The 18837-nt window shown below is 43.8% G+C and overlaps 2 protein-coding genes across 7 annotated transcripts; one reads left to right on the top strand and one right to left on the bottom strand.

The window, feature by feature from the left end:
- Positions 1 to 843: 843 nt before the first annotated feature.
- Positions 844 to 16743, bottom strand: LOC147048969 (transforming acidic coiled-coil-containing protein 1-like). 3 transcript variants are annotated; one of them, XM_085924347.1, is made up of 14 exons: positions 8983 to 9412; positions 8045 to 8151; positions 5082 to 6474; positions 4312 to 4375; positions 3970 to 4162; positions 3764 to 3822; positions 3273 to 3380; positions 3114 to 3190; positions 3002 to 3045; positions 2699 to 2862; positions 2512 to 2618; positions 2230 to 2350; positions 1836 to 1904; positions 844 to 1117 (listed from the first exon to the last, which is right to left on the bottom strand). In XM_085924347.1, the coding sequence occupies exons 1-13, from the start codon at positions 9102 to 9104 to the stop codon at positions 1839 to 1841; spliced, it is 2625 nt and encodes an 874-aa protein (XP_085780473.1). In that variant the 5' UTR covers positions 9105 to 9412; the 3' UTR covers positions 844 to 1117; positions 1836 to 1838. The 3 variants fall into 3 exon arrangements, with proteins under 3 accessions (XP_085780473.1, XP_085780474.1, XP_085780472.1); XM_085924348.1 differs by lacking the exon at positions 8983 to 9412 and adding an exon at positions 16512 to 16743 and having other exon boundaries at positions 844 to 1904; XM_085924346.1 differs by having other exon boundaries at positions 844 to 1904; positions 8983 to 9411.
- aggf1 (angiogenic factor with G patch and FHA domains 1) lies at positions 11087 to 17185 on the top strand. 4 transcript variants are annotated; one of them, XM_085924354.1, is made up of 16 exons: positions 11087 to 11199; positions 11284 to 11348; positions 11491 to 11682; positions 12008 to 12107; positions 12192 to 12385; positions 12464 to 12595; positions 12762 to 12953; positions 13140 to 13209; positions 14156 to 14258; positions 14372 to 14423; positions 14495 to 14596; positions 14893 to 15058; positions 15136 to 15215; positions 15287 to 15414; positions 15497 to 15596; positions 15680 to 17185. In XM_085924354.1, the coding sequence occupies exons 3-16, from the start codon at positions 11497 to 11499 to the stop codon at positions 15917 to 15919; spliced, it is 1845 nt and encodes a 614-aa protein (XP_085780480.1). In that variant the 5' UTR covers positions 11087 to 11199; positions 11284 to 11348; positions 11491 to 11496; the 3' UTR covers positions 15920 to 17185. The 4 variants fall into 4 exon arrangements, with proteins under 4 accessions (XP_085780480.1, XP_085780475.1, XP_085780476.1 ...); XM_085924349.1 differs by lacking the exon at positions 13140 to 13209 and adding an exon at positions 13523 to 13937 and having other exon boundaries at positions 15680 to 17184; XM_085924351.1 differs by lacking the exon at positions 13140 to 13209 and adding an exon at positions 13523 to 13937 and having other exon boundaries at positions 11127 to 11213; positions 15680 to 17184.
- Positions 17186 to 18837: the final 1652 nt, after the last annotated feature.

Genomic DNA, 18837 nt, shown 5'->3' with positions numbered 1-18837 from the left:
AGCGAGCTCCCGTCCCACTCCTCACGCTCATGGCAGCCAATCAGCGGGGGCCTCAGCATCCTGACCCCGCCTCTCTCATCCCATCCCCGCCCCAAGCACCACCGGGGTTAGACAAACACACCAGATCTTGGCCCTGCATCCATCATATAGGAAACCTATACTCTACTTTACATTCCATTCTCCGTGTAAATGTACAGCTTGTGTTTTTCGTGTTTCTAATTCTCTGAATTTCATTGTCTGGATGTTTTTTCTTCTTCAAAAAGACAGAGACTGCGGATTTGCAAAGTTTGTTGAAGTTAGAGTAGCCACAAGGCAGACCACATCCCATAACATCCCCACTACAATCAGACATAAAATTATAGGATCTTGTGTTTTTGTGTTGCCAAAAGTTCAAACTTCCTCCAGCTCCCAATGTGTCACATTTTTGAGAAATGAAAGATGCTCAAATTATTGATGTGTAAGCCTCTTTAGCTAATAGGAGAGCGTTATTACTGAAAACATCACTCAACAAATATAAATGTGGATTCAAGACAGAGTTAATTGCACGTTTGTTTCTAACGATGTTATCAATGTGAGAGTTCAGAGGCCTCATCTTATCTGTGAAGTCAAGTCGCAACAAAATTGTAAAGGCTGCAATAGATTGAACACATCACCAACCTTTCACATGTAAGTGACCACCTTAGCTTTTTGTAACATTTGCAAAAATTCAAATACCTCAGACGTTCGTGGATGAACAAGGCTACGGGAGCAGGAAAAGTTGTAGCAGTTTGTACGATGACAAACAAAAGGTGTCGTTACCTTAAAAGCAAAAGTTAGCATCTGCTGGAGCAAAGTTGTGGAGTAAAACAGCAAACACTTTTTATTTAGGAATGCACAAAATATACCTTTGAGTATACAGGAGTAAGAATTCCATTTACAAATAACAAGGCTTTTCATCGAGTATAAAATGTACAATATTTTTATGTTCAAAACAAACAAAAGTCCACTGCAACAGAATGTCATTATTTTTGGCAATAGATTGTGCTGAAAGGAGGAGCAGACCATCCATCCATCCATCCATCCATCCTCCCATCCATCACGTCACTTCTTCTTCATCTTCCCTCGGGTTCAATCAGACCTGTGAATGCCATCAATGCCGGAACGTGTTTGAACAGCAAATTCACATTGCGTGCAATCACATCATGGAAGTGGATATACGTGCGAGACGTGCACTTTGGCCACAAGAGACCAATGACTGCACAAGGAGCTTACGGAAACACGTGTTTTTCTCTTTTTTACAAAATAGACACAATAAAGGCACACCGTATTTGGAAAACATGATAGTGACAAAAAATGATGGTCGGGCTTGCAAACATGTGAGCAAGAGGTTCCATGATTCAATTTTTCCATGTGCTCTTCATCTAAATGATCCCACAAATTTTTAGGTGGAATAAAATTCATGATGTCCTTACTTTGCAAAGCTGTACAGTCTGAACAAATAAAACAGATAACATAAAAAAAATAGTCACTACCTTAAATATGAAGTCTCTACAAACCCACTTCAGCTCAGGCACTGACTGACATGACTATTTACAATTAGGCAATGAAAGGTAGTGACATATTTCATGACATATTTGGATGACATCATGGTGATAAAACATTTTTTTCCCCACAATAGTCAATAAACTGGGAGTAAAACACCCATAAGCATTCATATTTTCAAATTATACACAATTTTGTGCTGGAGCACTGCTGGAGTTGAATATTTTAGTATGCAACCATGCACAATATTTACTCCAGATACTTGAAGTATATTGATATGCACGACAATGTGCTCTATTAGAAGCAAACATGACCTCTTATTCCGTTCCCATTTTGGCAATCAGTTCATCACAGATCTTTGTGAGCTCCTCAATCTCCTGATTCTGTGTAGACACACAAAAAACGAATGTTACGCGTACTTTTTACCGGAATACTGTAGTGTTCGTTAAGTGAAATGCTGCTCTCTTGTGGTACATAAGTATACTGTATTTTTTGTAATTTCTCAAAGCGGTCAAAACTCTGCAGCTGTTCAGAGTACATATAAATAAAAGGATAATTTTCATGCGTGAGAGGAATTTATTGATGGAATTTTAACCTACCCTAACACTGAAGTTAACTTGTAATTACAGTAAATATTTGACCTCTAGGTCATAAAGATAAAGCATCATTGTCATTGCAAGCTGTGCTTAACATTTTTTTGCGCCGTACCTTCTGAAGGACAGCTCTCTCAAGCGAGTCCACCTTCATCTGTTCCTTCCTCAGGCTGGCGTTTAGTGCCACCCCCTCCGCGCTGGCCTTGGAACGCACCTGCGCTATCTCCTCATTGGCCCTGTCAGAACATGTACAAGAATGAAAATTTTGAAAAGATTATCTAACACACACATGAAGACTGAATTTGAGCATCTGATTTTGTTCCCTTCGGGGATGGATGGAACCCCCCCCCACCCAACTCCAGCTCCTCCACTGGACAACACTAAATACATATCTCACCGATCCAGTTTCTCTTCCGCGTGCACTTTGAGGGTTTGGTAACGCTGCTCCTCCTGCTTGATGCGTGTCAGGTAGTCCTGTGCACATTTCTTCAGGACCTCCTCATTCTGGAGACAACAAGCAGCGGTTGCATGCTGATTCAAGGGTGTGCTCCTCAATATATTGTGACATTCAAAGCTCGACTGACCTTCTTGAAGCCCTCCAAGACCCCTTTCATATTTTCATAGCGCCTGAAGAGGTCTGCGAAGGAGCGCTCTACAGAACTGAGGTCGGCCAGGGCCTGGTCCCTCTCCATAGTCAGCTGCTGGACCGACATACTGCTGGACAGCGTCTTCTGTTCCCGCTCATCCTCTATAACAAAGATGATGATGTTGACTATATAGATTGGTTGATGACAACGGTGACATCACAGAGAGCTGAGGCACTACCTCTGGACCTGCCATGCTTGCAAAGGCAACACAAATACAACCACTAGGTGGCAGTGACTTACCAATCATCTGGGCAACTGTCTTCTCATACTCTGCAACAATTTTCCTGTCAACACAAGAGTACAGCGTGAGCAGTGTAAGTCTTTTTCATTTGAGTGGATTTGTGCTCGGTACCTCATCTCTAAAACCTCAGCTCGGCTTTTCTCATACTTTGTCTTCCACTCATTGGCCTCAATCTCTTTTGTGATTATCTGCGGCGAGCAACAAAGGGCATGAAGATGTATGATTATGATAATGCATGGATTGATTCTGACTCCAATGAGAGTGACGTACCTCCTCTCTAATGAGGGTCAGCACTGCAGCCTTGTCAATCTCGGTCAGGGAAATTTTGTCTCGGGATGGGGCCGCTGCGTCACTGCTGCATGTTGTTAGTGTCTCACACTGTAAAACATGAAATATGAGCATGAATGTAATGCATCTTCATGGTTGATCAGTGGTATGGGGAGCTTAAGCAGCATCCATCACAGGCCACATAAGGAGACACGCAACCGTTCACACCATCACAGATTGGGAAGTAAGCAAAGTTACATGAGGCAGCAAATTCACGTTCATATTCCGGAATATTTTGTGATACATTTGCAATCTAATGGTACTTAAATTTGCATCGGTTCGCATATTCAAATATTTTCAAAGCCTCTGCTTAGATACACTGAAAGAGAGCAACCATTATAAAAAAAAAAGAGTGACGCGTCTCACTGTGGTATTTCTAACGGCGATAAGCATGAAGGGAAAATATATTTCAACGATGACGACGGTTCACTTACTTTGTCATCCTTCACAATACATGTGTCCTTCTCATCTTCATGATCCACTGTCTCCTGAGCTATGAATGGGAACATAACACAGTTGAAAACAAAGTAAAATCAATGATCCTAAGTAAATTATGGGAAAAGCTATTGGCAGATAGTATTCCGTCATGCTGTGACATATGGATGATTTGGAAGAAACAAAAAAAATCCTGTAAAGTTACCATCTGATACAGGTGTTTCTTCAATTGTCTGTTTTTTGACAAATGTATCGATACATTCAGACTCTCCTTTCTGCTGCTGCTCATCTTGCATTGTTTGGCCCATAATACCGGTAGATGCCAGCTTCTCCTCGTCAGTGGCGTAGTGAACTGGTTGTGAAATCTCTGGTGAGCAAACGACCACCTCGTTCTCCTCCTGAGCATGGGATTGTTGCGATTACTATACCGTAACACAATATTCAGCTCCACTGTATGGAGTGTTTAGTGGTTGAGCTAAATAATGGATATTGTTGAAAGAGTTGCGCTGAGACCCACACGCGTGCACATCTCAAATGATCAAATTACCTGCTTGCACATGTCCTGCGTTTGCGATTGGCTCTCGTCGTGTTTCTCAACTTGACAGGGATTCCTGCGAGACAAAAAACAGTGGAGACAAACATGGTCAAGAAAATTCAGATCTTTAAAAGAAGACCTTGAGATACAAATTATACTCGTAAGCATTAACGTGCTTTGGAGATGGGTCAAATTGAAAAGGTCATGGGGAATTAGTGGCTCCTTTTATGGTCGCTGATGTTGATCATTTAACGTGTCCGCAAGCATGCTTAAAAAGAAAGCGGCTACGATAACGATAGTACTTACAACAGAAAACAGAGAAACTTGGCTTGTTCAGATGTCCTGAGGCCGACAGAAGTAGATGAAAAGAGGAGATTTAGGGGTTGCGCAACCAGAGAGACAGAAGGATGAAGGATGGTTATTTTCATGAGGGTAGAGGAAAAAAATTAATAAATGTGAGCGAGTCAGTGTTTTTCTTAGCATGGTAAATAGCAGAAGCAAAACATGCTGCGTGCAAAAAAAGCTCAAGGCGGCGTTTCCTAACAACAAAGACTTCCCACAGCCTAAATATAAACAAGTTGAGGAATCACACCAATGACCACTATGCAGCGCTAAGTGCTTGGCATGTGTCCAAAGTGTTATCTGCTATGCAACCTCCCCATGAGGTGATGTCAACAACAATTTAGCCTCAAAAAGGAAAGCTTAGTCGGGCTAAATTTGAAAATGGAGGTTTGCTGAGATTCTGTTGGACTCTGTCACATTCATAGGTGAAGACTACTTACTCAGCTCGCCTCTCTTTGCTTTTCTTGGGAACTTGACGAACGCTCTTCTTTCCCACTGGTTGCTCTGCTTTCTGTTTGCTTTGGTCTTTGGTTTTCTTCTCAGACTGACTGGAACAACTGGACGAATCCTCGTTGCTCAAGGTGTTGGAGGGCTTGAAAGGGTCCACGGAATCGTCAAAATTGTTCGGGTCGTAAGTGAAGGAGCCTTTGGGGAGGACGGGAGAACTGCTCAAAGTGTTGTTGGTCCCGAATGGATTGAAGTTGGGGTCGTCCCACTGACTGGGGTCAAAGTTATACGATCCTTTACTTGGAATGGGAACGTCGTCCAGGTTGACAGGCACAGTGGTGTCTGAAATTTGGACATTCGTCTCTGGTGCTTTCTCAGAAGCCGAATCTGACACTGCAGGTTCCGGTGCCGGTTCGGAGGGAGTTTCTGCCACTTTGGGCCTCACTTGCTTCTTGGGTTTGCTGGTTGTTTTTCTAGAACCCAATTTCTTGGGAGGTGGTTTGCTAACCGCCCCCTTGTCCGGCCCAAACTCCAGCCTGACAGGTTTTGCCTCTGATGTAGATTCTTCTGTCGGTGCTGCAGCACTGTTGTCTTCCATTAAAGAGCTGCCGAGCGGCTCGGGTCTGGGGAAAGTTATTGAACTGCATGGTGGTGGAGAGTTCTGGATTTTGGATCCGCCGGTAGTGAAAGGGTTGAAACTGTCATCTATCTGGTCAGGGTCAAATTTGTAGGAGGCTTTGGGAACAGGGATTTCCTCTTCCTCGTTGGTTTGTGCATCCTCCTTCTGTATCTGCTTTATTGACAAGGATGGAGGCGTCGATTTGCGTGGTTTCGTTTTTGAGCTGGATTCGGATTTTTTCGTGACATCACTGTGCTGTGGGTCTGACTCAACATGAGGCTTCTCCTTTGGGTGCTCCAGAACAGGGCTTGGAACAGCTTCAATGCTTTGGATTGAGTTTGCCACAGGAGCAGGAGATGAAGCTGGAGCAAGATCCAGATATGGTTCATCAACCAAGGTGGGAGTTGTGTCTCGAGGTGGTTCTGGTGATGGACCTGTGCAGCTCACCACTTCAGGAACCAATGTCTCTTCTCGGGGGGGTTCTGGTGTTGGAAATTGGCAGACTTCAGGAATCAATGTCTCTTCCCGTGGGGGTTCTGGTGGTGGTGCTGTGCCCGTTTCTGGAATGGATGTGACTGGGAATGAATCAGGAGCAGGTTCGTAATCTATCGGTTTTGATCGGTTTTGTTGTGCTTTGAGATGCTTGCTGCTCATTCCCAGGGGGTCTTGCATAGGTACGGCCGGTTCATCCTGACCCATGTCCAAAAGTAAATTATTGCGGTACCCGATTGGAGCTGTAACCATCAGATGCTCCTCCTGATCTGCATCTGAAAAAGAATATTCAAAACATAGTTATGTAAACAACGACTGCACATTTAGTGTCTCCAATCAGATGAGAGCTCAGATGCACAAGATATCTGATTGGTTCTCTGAAAACAAGTCACTAGGCTGCCGACTGTTCCATTTGCGGCTGTTGCTATGGTAATGTCTCGCTATGAGATGAGGGCTGTGACATTTAAATCAACTGCACTGGGTGATAACACCAGAGATAGCTTGCACAGAACAGCGAGCAAGCAAGCGAACGCTTTGATGATGCCAACGACAGCACATCAACATATTTGAGTATGCCTGTCATGGTGGCCGTGTGTAATATTATGTTGCTAGGAGACAACAGCCTGCCGGGTTTCTTCTACTCCCCTTCACTAGCTTGCCAGAATCATTTTTGCATTCCTAATCGCAATCCATGTGCCGATCAGTCAAAGGCACACCGACGGACACATTGCAGTGATTTCCAATGTATGACTTTGCTAAAACAACAACAGAAGTCTTTCTGTAAATAAATATGCAAGTAATATTTTGTCTGTAAGGTTGATTTAGTAATCATACACTTATTATTGTGGGGTACAATATTAAAAACAGTTATGCCTGTGATTCCATTGATTTCTAAAACATTGATTATTTTTTGTTTTTATTTTAATGACTAATTATTCATTTCATTCCCAATTTATTAACCCATTAACTGACCTTGCCAAAAACGTTTTTGATTGTTAGTGTTATACTGTACAAAAAAAAAATGAATAAAAAAATGGTCATGTTTAGACCTATTAGGATGCCCTAATGGTAATTCTGGATGGCCACAGACAAAAACAGTCCCTGACATGACAAAGACTTCTTAGAAATGCTTTAGCTCCTGTCTACTCAATACAAATACACTCAAACGCGTGTGATGTATGAGGTTGTTGAGTCATTAGGAAATTCTCTCCTGGCATTGTCTCTCCTCACTTTGCAATGTACTCTATGAAGAAATGCTGGTTGACTGGATTCCTCTTTAAAAACAGTCTCAGGCGTGCACTGAACATAAAAAAAATCAAAAGGCAAACAAGTGTGACGGAAGCCCCCGATCCTCATCCCCTCCTCCCGACCCCTGTCAGCGAGCAGCACAAAACAGGGTGAACTAAAGCTTTTGTTGAACCTGTTGAATTCCAGAGCAAAGGCGATTCCCACACTCTGTCACAGACTTTGCCTCTTGGCAATTGGTATTAAAAAGTGACAACAGGTCTGCCAACCCCACCTAAACACTGTTGAAATAAAAACATGTACTAAAACAGGGTCATTTTGTAGTCAAAATATAGACAGGTGAAAGGTAAATCCTTAATGGGAGCTGGAATGTGGTAGGCAGGTACATTCCTGACCCAGCCCGGCTGCATGTGGATCCAATTACATCAAACTTGGTCCACCATGTATGTGCATGGCTTCTTATACGCTGATTCAAGTACATGTGTTTGAAAAATAATGTTACCATGTCCAACATTTCCAGTAACGTACTGCCAAGACACAACTGACTCATGAAAAGCACTTTTTTTTTGCTTCGCCTGCCAGCGTGTTGCATTCCCTCACCTGTTTTGTTGTCAGCATTGCCACTCTCCAGCTCTCCTGGGATGACCGGTGGGCCGCGGACAGGAGTCGCCGCCTCGGGTGTGTCGAAATGACTGTCTGAGTCAGAACTGATGTAGCCAGAGGGGGAAACAAACAAGAAAATGTTAGAATCAATCCATTCAAGATTGAAAGTTCATTTTGTAATAATCCATGTCGATGTCAAATTTGCTCTTTCATCTATTCCGATGTTGCCATTCATCAAACTTGGCCCTGATGAAGCCCTTATGGTTAATTACAACACTTGGTACTATTTTCCGTGAACAAAATTATTCATGTTACAGTTGTAAAATCTTCAGTGATACAAAAGCAGTACAGCACCAGGATGTAAACATTGCACCCTAGAAAGTTAGAAATGTATTGCAGAAATGTACTCGACTTCATGGTGACAGGAAGTAAATGCAGCACAGACAGAAAGAGGAAACTGGCTGACCTGTTCTCTTCCTGTCACACCGCATTCAACACTTTGCTTTCATTTCCAAAACATGAATATTTTACGAAAGATTAGCCAAATTGGATATGTTCGCCATCACATTGTAGGAGCTGTTGATGTCACTCAACTGGTAAAAAAAAAAAAAAACTACATGGGGACAAACATCGGACAAAATCAATGCCACAACGCCCAAAGCGTGCGTCGTGTTTGTGTGAAGGATTCATACTTCTGTCGCACAAACGACTACAGAGAAAACATTGTGTTCAAACCACAGCCATGCCAGAAATGTATCAGCGATAATCAAACAAACGTGTTCTCTTCCTCAAGAAACGTGAGAATGCTCTTCACTGTTTGTTGTTGAGGAATTCTCATCTAAATTTCCCTGACAGCACCCACGCACAAACACACGTGTGTACACACGTGTCAATACACATCCCTCCCTGCCACAGGTGTCCAAAAGAACACTTGCCTGCAGCCTTGAGATCTCTCTTCATCCTCATCCTCATCCTTCTCCTCGTTCCCCTCCTCTGCTCCTCGCACCGCCGTCCACGTCCACTTGGCCCATGACACGGGTGACAACCAAGACGACATCTTCTTTCCCCTGTGGCACTCTCAACTCAATGCGGGGTGGCGATTCGCTCACTTGGCACTAATCCCTTTTGCTTTTTAAATTTCCATCTGCCTTCTCATCATCGCCCTAGAAAGATTCTTTCCTCAGCATGGTCCCCAATGGTGGAAGGAACCATTTCTCCTAAAGCGCTTCACCTCCACTCCCTGAATGTGCCTGTGCTTCTCTGATCAGCTGGTTCTCTAACTGCTCACTCCTGCTAACCCCCTCCAGCTTGCACAGCAGGCTACTCCATTGAGTCTAAACCCGGGCGGGGGAGGCAGCGAGCTTGCAGTGCACACGTCCATGTAGGTGTTCTTTACTGAGCTCCATGTGTTGCCCTGTGGTTGGAGAATGGTACAACCCTTCAGTTATCCGTTTCTCTCTGAAGCAGAAGGAGGAGGGAGTCTGGAAACAAACAGTGAGGGAGGAGAAGAAGAAGGAGGAGCTTTCAAGCAGGGGTTCCTCGCTCGGTTTAGGAATGTGGGGTTGCGCCTAAAAACAGTTTTTGCAACCCCCAAGTGGTTTAACAGTTGACTGGCTTTGCTGTCAGGTGACAGACTGGAGCAACCAGTTTAGCATCACCTCAATAAATGCAGTGGATCAGCTCTTGCACATGAGTTCACCCAACCAATCATCATACGTTCCTCTGAGAGTTCTTCGGGGAGTTCAGGGTATCAAAGGCTGTTCATTCTCTGATGCACGTCAATTGCGGCCGGGTTCGGGAATCTCCTGAGATTCCTGATGGGCACCACGTCTGTGACTGTCACAACATGTTGAAATTAGAGCATTGTTATAACAATACAAGTGGATCATCTGAATAGATCACACATGTACTAGGTAAGGTTTTAAATAGTCAGGAAAGATTTAGCCACGTGTGGCAGCTGCGCACAAGTTTCCATCACTGAGCAAGAGGTACACGTGGCTCATTTAGAGGTTCCACTTTGGAGCACAGAGGGTGGAGTTTGTCTTTATTTACTGTCTGGATATGCAGAGGCATGCAGATGGTTTCAAGGCGATTGTCTGGATGTTGTTGTTATTGGCTTGTAACAAATAAACACTTGAATTGGAAAGCTAGGATCAATTTATGACTTCAATTTTAGGCCATTTCCTCATTTGGGACAAGCGTAGTCATAACAGAGGAGTTTGCTTCCTTTGTGGTGTTTGTCTTGTCTAAAAATGGTATTGATAAAGATGAGGAGGTAGCATAAGGAAATTGCGAGTGCCTACAGATAAAAGACATTAAAAGCTATGTTACCAGCGCTGCTGCAACCAGATGAGATCGGCCAAGAAATCTGGAGCTTGCATAATGATCTGTACATAACTCCAAAAAGTATCACATTTCAAATTCTGATACTGTGGGAGGAACCCGTATGTTTTTGTTTTGTTTTTGGAGGAAATAGTCTTCAAAGCCAACCAATTTGACTTTCTCTCCATTGCAATTTTCCCCCCAGTTGAAACAACCTGAACAGTGCTTGAAGCAAAACAGCAGGAACAAAAGGCATATTCATGATAATTCACTTTTAGGCATACAATGCATACGTATTGTTGTCATAATGATTGACTTCACACTAAATCCGCATCCAATATGCACAAAGCATCGTTATAGGCCTTAAAATAGAGCTGCAACTGAGCAAGAGGGAAGAATTGGTCAAAATTCAAGGTATGTGTGTGGAACAAATGAGGAAAGTAGGTGTGGTACAGTGCCCTCTAGTGGTAAAACGGTAACATCGTCACAAATATCTCACAAAAATCTCCAACATTGACTGTTACCTTCCTACATATATAGAAAGCGTCATGTGTTTGTAGTTTATAACCCAATGGAAGTTTAAAACGCAATAAACCTGAGATGCTTTTCAAGATTTAACGATTACGTAACTAACACGTACAGTAAAATGAAGCGTAATAATGACTTTGCTCGACAGATGGCGCTAAAGCCCTTGTAACATGCAGTTTAGCCGGGAAACGGAAGTCCGCCAACCGCGAAGAAGAATAGTTTCCGGTGTGGGTGGTTTGTTTTCTGGTAGTTAATGGCGGTTGCGCACAGCGTTGTCTGTCCACATCTTCACGGTTTTCATTGTAACTGTCTAATTGTAATCAAACATGTACTCGGGTGTGTTGAGATTGCGGGCTAGTTACACGATATTTATGTTCAACTTTCAGGTTGGCTCACGTGCCGTGGGGTTTGGAAAGACACGGTTTAAAGCGAGGCGAAAACGACGCAAACGGTGAGACAGCACTTATGCAAACTGTGTATGTTGTCCGCGTCATTAATACGTGCTACCTACTGGCTTATTACATCCACTACTCCTACGTTCTTTGTTTTCGTTGTCCACGTGCACGGTGCAAATATAATCCCTTCCATTCTAGAGGACCATGGAGGACGAGGAAGGAGAGAAAGACAGCGGGTGTGAAGTAGCCGAGCTGCGTTTTCAGGTGGAGTCGTTGAAAGAGGAGCTGAAGGAGTGCAAAGCCGAATTGGCCAAGTTGCAGAAGCAACTGAGCCATTCCGAGAGACTGCAGAGGAGCACAGAGAGCTACAACGAGGATTTGAGGAAACAGGTTCGTATTTGCAATCTCATGACATTCAGTTCTCAAGCAGACAAAAATCCGTTTTGGTCAACACTAGCAGAGATACTACACATACCCAATTGTTTGTTTTTGTGAATATAGAACTTCCAGAACATCATAGGCCGATGTTTACAATTCTGTACGGTTTATACGTCTGAACACGGGCTACGATCTCGTAGTCCAACCCAGCGGCGCCTGGAAAGCGGACTTTAATCCGATGATGATGAACACACATCATACGAGTCCATAGTTGTTACCACGTTCTTATCTTTATCACAAACATGCACAATTGATATTTGCAATTATCCAATTACAGGTGGATCAACTGAGTGCAGAGATTCATGAGTGGAAGAAAAAAAATAAAGAAAAAGTTCATGTTGAAACTCAGACCAAAGAATATGTTTGGACTGAAACAGGTATCATTATATCTTTATATTTAGTATTTGGCTCATCCCCAAGGGTTAATAAATTGTCTCAATTGGTGTTATTTTTCTTTCCAGACTATTATAACTACTACTATGGTGACTACGCTCAGAAACAAGTGGCTGCGGACTCCCAGGAAAGTCTGGAGACCACTCAAGAGGTGGCTGTGACTGGCGGAGGTGACTCGACAGAGGTTGCAACAGTGGAGCCGGCAGACACAACTGCGGATGTGTCTGCTCAACCCGATAGCAGTGTGGGAGTCACAGCAGAGGTGTGGTGTGCATCAAGAATGCTCACTTAATAGTACTCAAACAGATTTTCATCGAAAACAATTTCATGTGTCTCTTAGGAGGGTGATGCAGCATCCATTGCTGACATGCTAAGAGCTACCGCTGAGGAGGCCATGACACAGACCGGCTTTGTCTTCGACGAGACAACTGGCATGTACTATGACCACAGCACTGGCTTCTATTATGACTCGGTTCGTAAAAACTTCACAGTGCATGGGTTCAATTGACCCAATTGAGGTTTTTGCCACTAGTGACAAAGTTGGAACTTATGTCATGGCAGTGGAAAATCCATCCTCTGTCACTAACACGTTACATCTCTGGTTCGACTCATTTGGCTCCGCGTGATTCTCGCCTCAGGTCAGCCAACTCTACTATGATTCCAGCACGGGCTTTTATTACTATTACGACGCAGAAAGTGGACGGTACCAGTTTCATTCCAAAGTTGAGGTTTCTGCTGCGCAGACTGGTGACCAAGATGATTGTATGAACGAAAAGAAAGGCAAATGGTTCAAGAGAGGCGTGAAGAAAAGCACACTGTACAGTGATAAGGTGAGTGAGCGATCTAACGTCTGGGCACAATAAACACTAGTTGACTGCTGGCTTTCGAGTGACCATCGCAAACAGACCATTGACATTCTTAGGATTGCCTTTCAGTCTCGGTCTTTAAATCGTGCCGTCCTCCCTGTGTGTCAAAACGCGAGGCTAGCTGACTAAAAGACTATTCCTCCGACCCAGGTACACGAGCTGACAAACTCGTTGGCTAATATGAAGATTTTCTCAAACTGGAACACTGCTTGCCACAGAGGTACATATTTTCAATGACCAACACTGGCATCAAGGTTATAAGTAATGCATTTCCTTCTTGTCACACCACCTGAAAATGCATTTATAAAACAGGATGTGGCGATTTGTTAGCTGGTTAGTTAATTTGCATGGTCTTCCAAATATAGTGGCGGCATATTAACACGCGATTGCTGCGATTCCTGGCAAGAATGTAAAAAGATTGATATCACATTAGGTTTAAAATCTGGTTGCAAAGGCGAGGATCTCCAAAAGCCAGCAGTCTTCCTATCAGTGAATCTCATTGGACAATCTAATTGCTAAATATATTATGGCAGGAGTATCCATATGATGAGTTCAAGTCGGATGATGAAGAGCATCAATCTAGGCGGGAGTCCCGAAAATCAAGAAGACGATCTCGTAGTCCGGAGCCGCGCGAGAGAGACTCCAAACGGCGGGGAGAGAGGGACAAGTCCTCCTCCTCCAAGAGAAAGAAGCATAAAAGTGGTTCAAGCCACGATGAGAAGAAAAGATCAAAGAAGAAAAAGAAGCGATCCAAGTCGTCGTCGCGCAAGAAGGACCGAAGATCCCCAACTCGGAGCACCAACTTGGCGGGGAACAGCGAGGCCGAGGAAGGAGAGCTCACTGAGTCGGAGAAGGAGCAGTGGGAGTCTCCGCCTTCCGCGTCACTTTCTCGGAGTTCGCCTTGCAACCACAGCCCGGAGTCCGAGATGGAGACTCAGTGTCGGGCAGGTGAGCTAGCGACGAGCTACTTTGGCACTTGCGGCAGGCACCTTTAAGTCCACTGACAGGAAGCAGGAAGACCTCATAAGTCAGGTCAGGTCACTTGGACCCACACTGCCTGGATGAGTTTAGTGGTCTTGTTGCTGTGCCACTTCAGTAGATGATTTGAGGGAAAAAAAAAACTTCTAAACTTTCTTGCATCACTTCGTTTCTTTTTGTTTTCTCAGAGCTTTGGCCGCCCTGCGTGAGAGTCACCGTGGTTCGATCTCCGGTGCTGCAGGTTGGAACGTTGTTTATCATCACAGCTGACTCTACATCTACCATTGGCAGGTGTGTTCTGTCTCATGAACAAGAGGAAAACAATCACTTAGATTTAAAGCAAATCCCTAGGAGATGCGTGCCTTGTTAAAAGAAAAAAAAAATACATTTTCTGTCTGTTGCAGAGAGAAAGACATGGATCATGCAATTCGGATACCAGAAATGGGGGTCAGCAAGGTATGGTTCAGCCTTTTGAATGACAGCAGAATGATGAAATGGATGTTTGACAATTGTTTGATTGTTCCTAGTTGCATGCTGAGGTGTACTTTGACCAGCAGCTGCAGAGCTACATGATCGTGGACCAGGGAAGTCAGAACGGAACGGTTATCAACGGCAACAGAATCTTACAGGTACAGATCTGCGATTCAATTTTTTATGGGGACTAAACCCTGCATCAAATAACGAAAAGAGACGCCCCATACGCTAAGGTTGGCAACTACCTTTAGATGTCACAAGGTGGCGGTAGAACAGTTTGTGTACTAAACAGAGCTGTAGCCTGACTAAATGAAGCTCCTCCCTTCAGTTCGCTGTAGTTTTGGGGTATCAAGGTGCCACTTAACAGCAGAGTAATGGATTTTTCAGCAAATGAAAGATACCACCACCTGAAAAACTTGAAAAAGATTAACTTGTTCACTTCCGTCCACAGCCCAAAACCAAGTGTGAGCCACACCCACTGACCCACGGCGATGAGGTGAAGATGGGCGACACGGTTTTGTCCTTCCACATCCACGCAGGGACCGATACGTGTGATGGCTGTGAGCCCGGCCAAGTGATGGCTCACCTCAGCAAGCACAAGAGAGAGGAGATGCCAGGTGAGCTCCAATCTGGGGAAACTTACTTTCTCTTTCAAATCATATCCATTTGTTTGAATCGCTGTATTTCCCCACAGGGCCAACTCTAACCAAAGAGGATAAAGAAGTTCTGAGACAGAAAGAGCTCAAATCCATGAAGGCCAAATATGGACTCCAGGTAAAATGGTGCTACATATATTTGACCATTCTCATTGTGTACGCCGTTTCAATTACTTTTGCCGTCAACAGAGTAACGAGTTCGAAGATGGCAAAGCCCTGAGAAATCCAAAGTATAAGGACCGAGCAGAGTCTCGACGCCAGACTGTGGGCAGCGAGGGTCTTTTCCAACAAGATGATGCCCCTGCTTCTGTTCATGTGTAAGTTTCCATTCACCAACTGCAACTTGTGGGGAAGACAAATGTGGCTCCATGACCTATTTTGAATTTTGTGCTCTCAAAGGGAGATCAGCGAGGTCAATAAAGGAAGGAAGATGTTGGAAAAGATGGGCTGGAAGAAAGGAGAAGGGCTGGGTAAAGAGGGAACTGGAATGAAAGATCCGGTAAGAGATGAGCTCACATTTCTGTTTGATTTGGATAACCAAAGATTTGTGGATTGAAATTCGAATACCGCTACTTCTTTCAGATTCATCTTAAAATCCGAAAGGCCCAATCAGGACTGGGAGCGTGCGCCGCCGTGTCTGTGGACGACGCCTCTCTGACCAGAACCAAATCCCAGAAGAACTGGGAGAAGGCTCGCGAGAGATTTGCCGACTCGTGCCAGACAGATGCGCCGTTGTCCAAAACACAGTGCGCCTCCCCCAAAGCTTGGGTCAAAGCGGAGCCTGAAGATCACGCCGACGTCCAACCAGAGACCCAAAGTTAATCAAAGCAGACGGATTTGGAAGACACACATCTTTGAAATACCGCTTTGTGAAAAAAGAAGAACTCGGTGTGAGGGTCCAACTAGCTGCAGTGCAGAACTTCCACTAAGTGCTCGAAGCAAATATTGACACACTGAGGTTGTGAGGTCATACTGCAACGAGAGGAGACAACTGGAGACAACGCTCAGATGTTGCACAGTCAACACTTTGGAGACAAGTTCTACAGAAGTCACATGAACACCATGACAGTGACAATGTACTGTGTATTATTAGAAGTAATATGATGAAACATTTTGCATTTATCGTCTAGTTACTTGCGCACACATTGCGGTCAGCTGGTGCGCTTCATGTCTGTCTTTTTATTTGCAGTTTTGCAGAGGGTGTGCAAATGAATGGTCGCACGTGCTCACTCAAACTGCTCGCATACACACAAAGGTTTTACTGATCAATATCAGGAATAATGTGACTTACGTCTGTTAAGAGGAAGAATTGCAGTCTGATTTGAAATAAATGAAGTGGTAATGCAAAGTAATACCATCAGAATGAAGTTCAGCATATGAAAGAAGCGTCAAGAAGGTGACAGAAAAGACTCACGTGATATTGTTAGTGAGAGTCTTGCCGTTGGGACCCGCCGTACTCTTCTGACTTATCGTGCCTCCCATTTTGATCGTCCAACCAACATGGACGGAAACTCCGGTTTTCCTGACTCGAGACTGACGTGCGCTTCTATGTTGCTTCACGCCGCCCAAAGTTGCTCTCAGAACTCTCTGACACTTGACAGGTGACTTGCTTCCTCCCTCCCTCAAAACAATCGCCTTCCCGAGTCTCCTCCCTTATCTCATTTGTATGTGCGGCAAATAAACACATGACTGTTAAACATGGGAGTGCCCATGGCTGCACTTGTCTGACAGCCTTGACGTAACTCGCAAGATTAAAAGGGATTTTTTTCTTGTTTGGTGATGGCCGCTTGTGTCTTGGATCTGGATTGACCAGTTTCAGACATTTCCGGAACAATGAGTGTCTGTTCTACAGCCTCTTTACAGTGAATTATGTTGTAAGATGATTCCTTTTGGACAACATCAGCTGATAAAACTGGTTGAATAACCATCTTTTGTTGCCGGAGATGGTTTAGCCCAGTCCCGGAAGCTATCGCTGTGTAACTTGACTAACAATGTCAATAGGATTCTTTTGACACCTCTTAGGTAATAATATCTGACTTCCTGAGGCAATTTTGCACGTCTACTGGAGCACAAACTATTTTTCTTTATTAAAAATCAGTATACTTCTCTTATGTCTTGCACAGGTTTTTACAACTCCAAAATATCTCTAGTGTGTCTTAATTCTTAGCTTTGAGGAATAACGCAACTCAAAGGTCATGGAGAAAAAGAGGGGTCATCCCCTCTTCATACCACACATACCGTCACAGACACACACACCCAACCAGACAAGGGGCAGTGTTGTTGAGCGAGACAAAGTAAATGAGCGTCTCCAGATAACGAGTACGCTGTCATCAAGTTATATTCCACTGATTAGTCCGGTGCCACCGCTGAAAGACATTGACTCTTCTTCTTTTTTTTTTTTTTAATCGATAAAACACGAGAAAAATATTTTTTTCCCTATCCGTTCTATGACCGCCATGGTGAGTTTGTGTTACAATATGGAAGAGAGCCATCAACAAAACAAAATAGAGCACAGTCAGCAACGCAGACTCACAACATGGGTCAGTCATGTGGGCACTGACATCCACCAAGAGATGACAAAAGGCTACAAATAGAAGAGGGCGGAGTGAATTTTCTGCTGTCACTGCAGAACAAAATCCTGAAATTTCAAACAATTTGATCTGAATCGTCTTTGAGTGACTCTGAAGAGGTCACTAGCCAATAAAGGGCAATAATTATTGTCTTTATTTTTTTTTGCAACTCAGTCAGAAATTTACTCTGCAGGACTATGTTGGCCCTCAGCCACAAAAAAATTAGACCTTCGTAGTAACACGACAGCATAAGACTCAATGTAAGCGCAACTAAACATTGCCATCCAGTGGTGAATGGTGATATTGCAATTTTAAAATATACAGTACAACCCTGAGAGAGAGAGCAAGAAAGAGGGAGAAAAAGAGAGAAAAGGAGAGATTGTGGCCGTTAACTGGCCATCCAGTCTAGAGTCTGAAGTCCATCGAGAATTCAGTACTTGAGCATTTGAATGAGGTGGACAGGAAGTGGAAGGGAGGGCGTTGAGGTTTAAAGCTTCTTAGGTCACATGTTTTCATACTTTTTTTGGGGACGCTAACAGGAAATGTTTCTCATTCCAGCTACATTCCAGTGATCACTTGTTTATTCCTAATAAAGCCCAATGGAAGTTTTTATTCATAGAACTTTGATTGATGCAAATAAGTGTTAAACAGAAAAGCATGGCACATGAGTGTAAAAATCATTTTTTTGCATTTATGTTATGCATATTCTAAACAAATATTCTAGTATGTGTGGCTACTGTAGAAAACTTGGCCTTAGCTGCTATGAGTAAGCGAGTGCGTCTGAGCCTCAGGGTGTGTCTCCCTTGCTGTGACCTCATCTTCCCAGAAAAGACTCCAGAAACCTCAGCGGCACACTCGCCCACATGTTGCAGTCACAGTTTGCCTGTTCATTCAACAAAAGCATCTGTATGTGTGTATGTGCCAGAGGAGCATCCTGTTGATGCAACCAGACTGAAACTTGATCAACTTCTCCTGCAGTTACCTGTCAGTGTCCAGTCAGCTGATAAACACGTGCATACACACCATAAGCTGGGTCAACTAGTCAAGGGAATTATAGCTTCATGAAAAGAAGCTTTGTGTGAAAACAAAATAGAACAGCTCCCACACTCTGGAAAAAAGCATTTCAAACAGTCCATGCAGTCAGTGGATGGTGTTGATGCCCAAAAGACA

The sequence above is a fragment of the Syngnathus leptorhynchus genome, chromosome 11, assembly GCF_054491065.1.
Source record: "Syngnathus leptorhynchus isolate UIUO chromosome 11, UIUO_Slep, whole genome shotgun sequence".
Classification (NCBI taxonomy): Eukaryota; Metazoa; Chordata; class Actinopteri; order Syngnathiformes; family Syngnathidae; genus Syngnathus; species Syngnathus leptorhynchus.
This window is presented reverse-complemented; position numbering and strand designations above follow the sequence as displayed.

Coding starts and splice junctions, on each gene's coding strand:
- LOC147048969 (XM_085924347.1), bottom strand. CDS start 9,104: ATGTCGTCTTGGTTGTCACCCGTGTCATGGGCCAAGTGGACGTGGACG. Junction 8,152..8,982: donor GAGAGATCTCAAGGCTGCAG/GCAAGTGTTCTT, acceptor TGGCTACATCAG/TTCTGACTCAGACAGTCATT. Junction 2,619..2,698: donor TCTTGGAGGGCTTCAAGAAG/GTCAGTCGAGCT, acceptor TGTTGTCTCCAG/AATGAGGAGGTCCTGAAGAA.
- aggf1 (XM_085924349.1), top strand. CDS start 11,497: ATGGAGGACGAGGAAGGAGAGAAAGACAGCGGGTGTGAAGTAGCCGAG. Junction 11,683..12,007: donor ACGAGGATTTGAGGAAACAG/GTTCGTATTTGC, acceptor ATCCAATTACAG/GTGGATCAACTGAGTGCAGA. Junction 14,597..14,892: donor ACGGCAACAGAATCTTACAG/GTACAGATCTGC, acceptor TTCCGTCCACAG/CCCAAAACCAAGTGTGAGCC.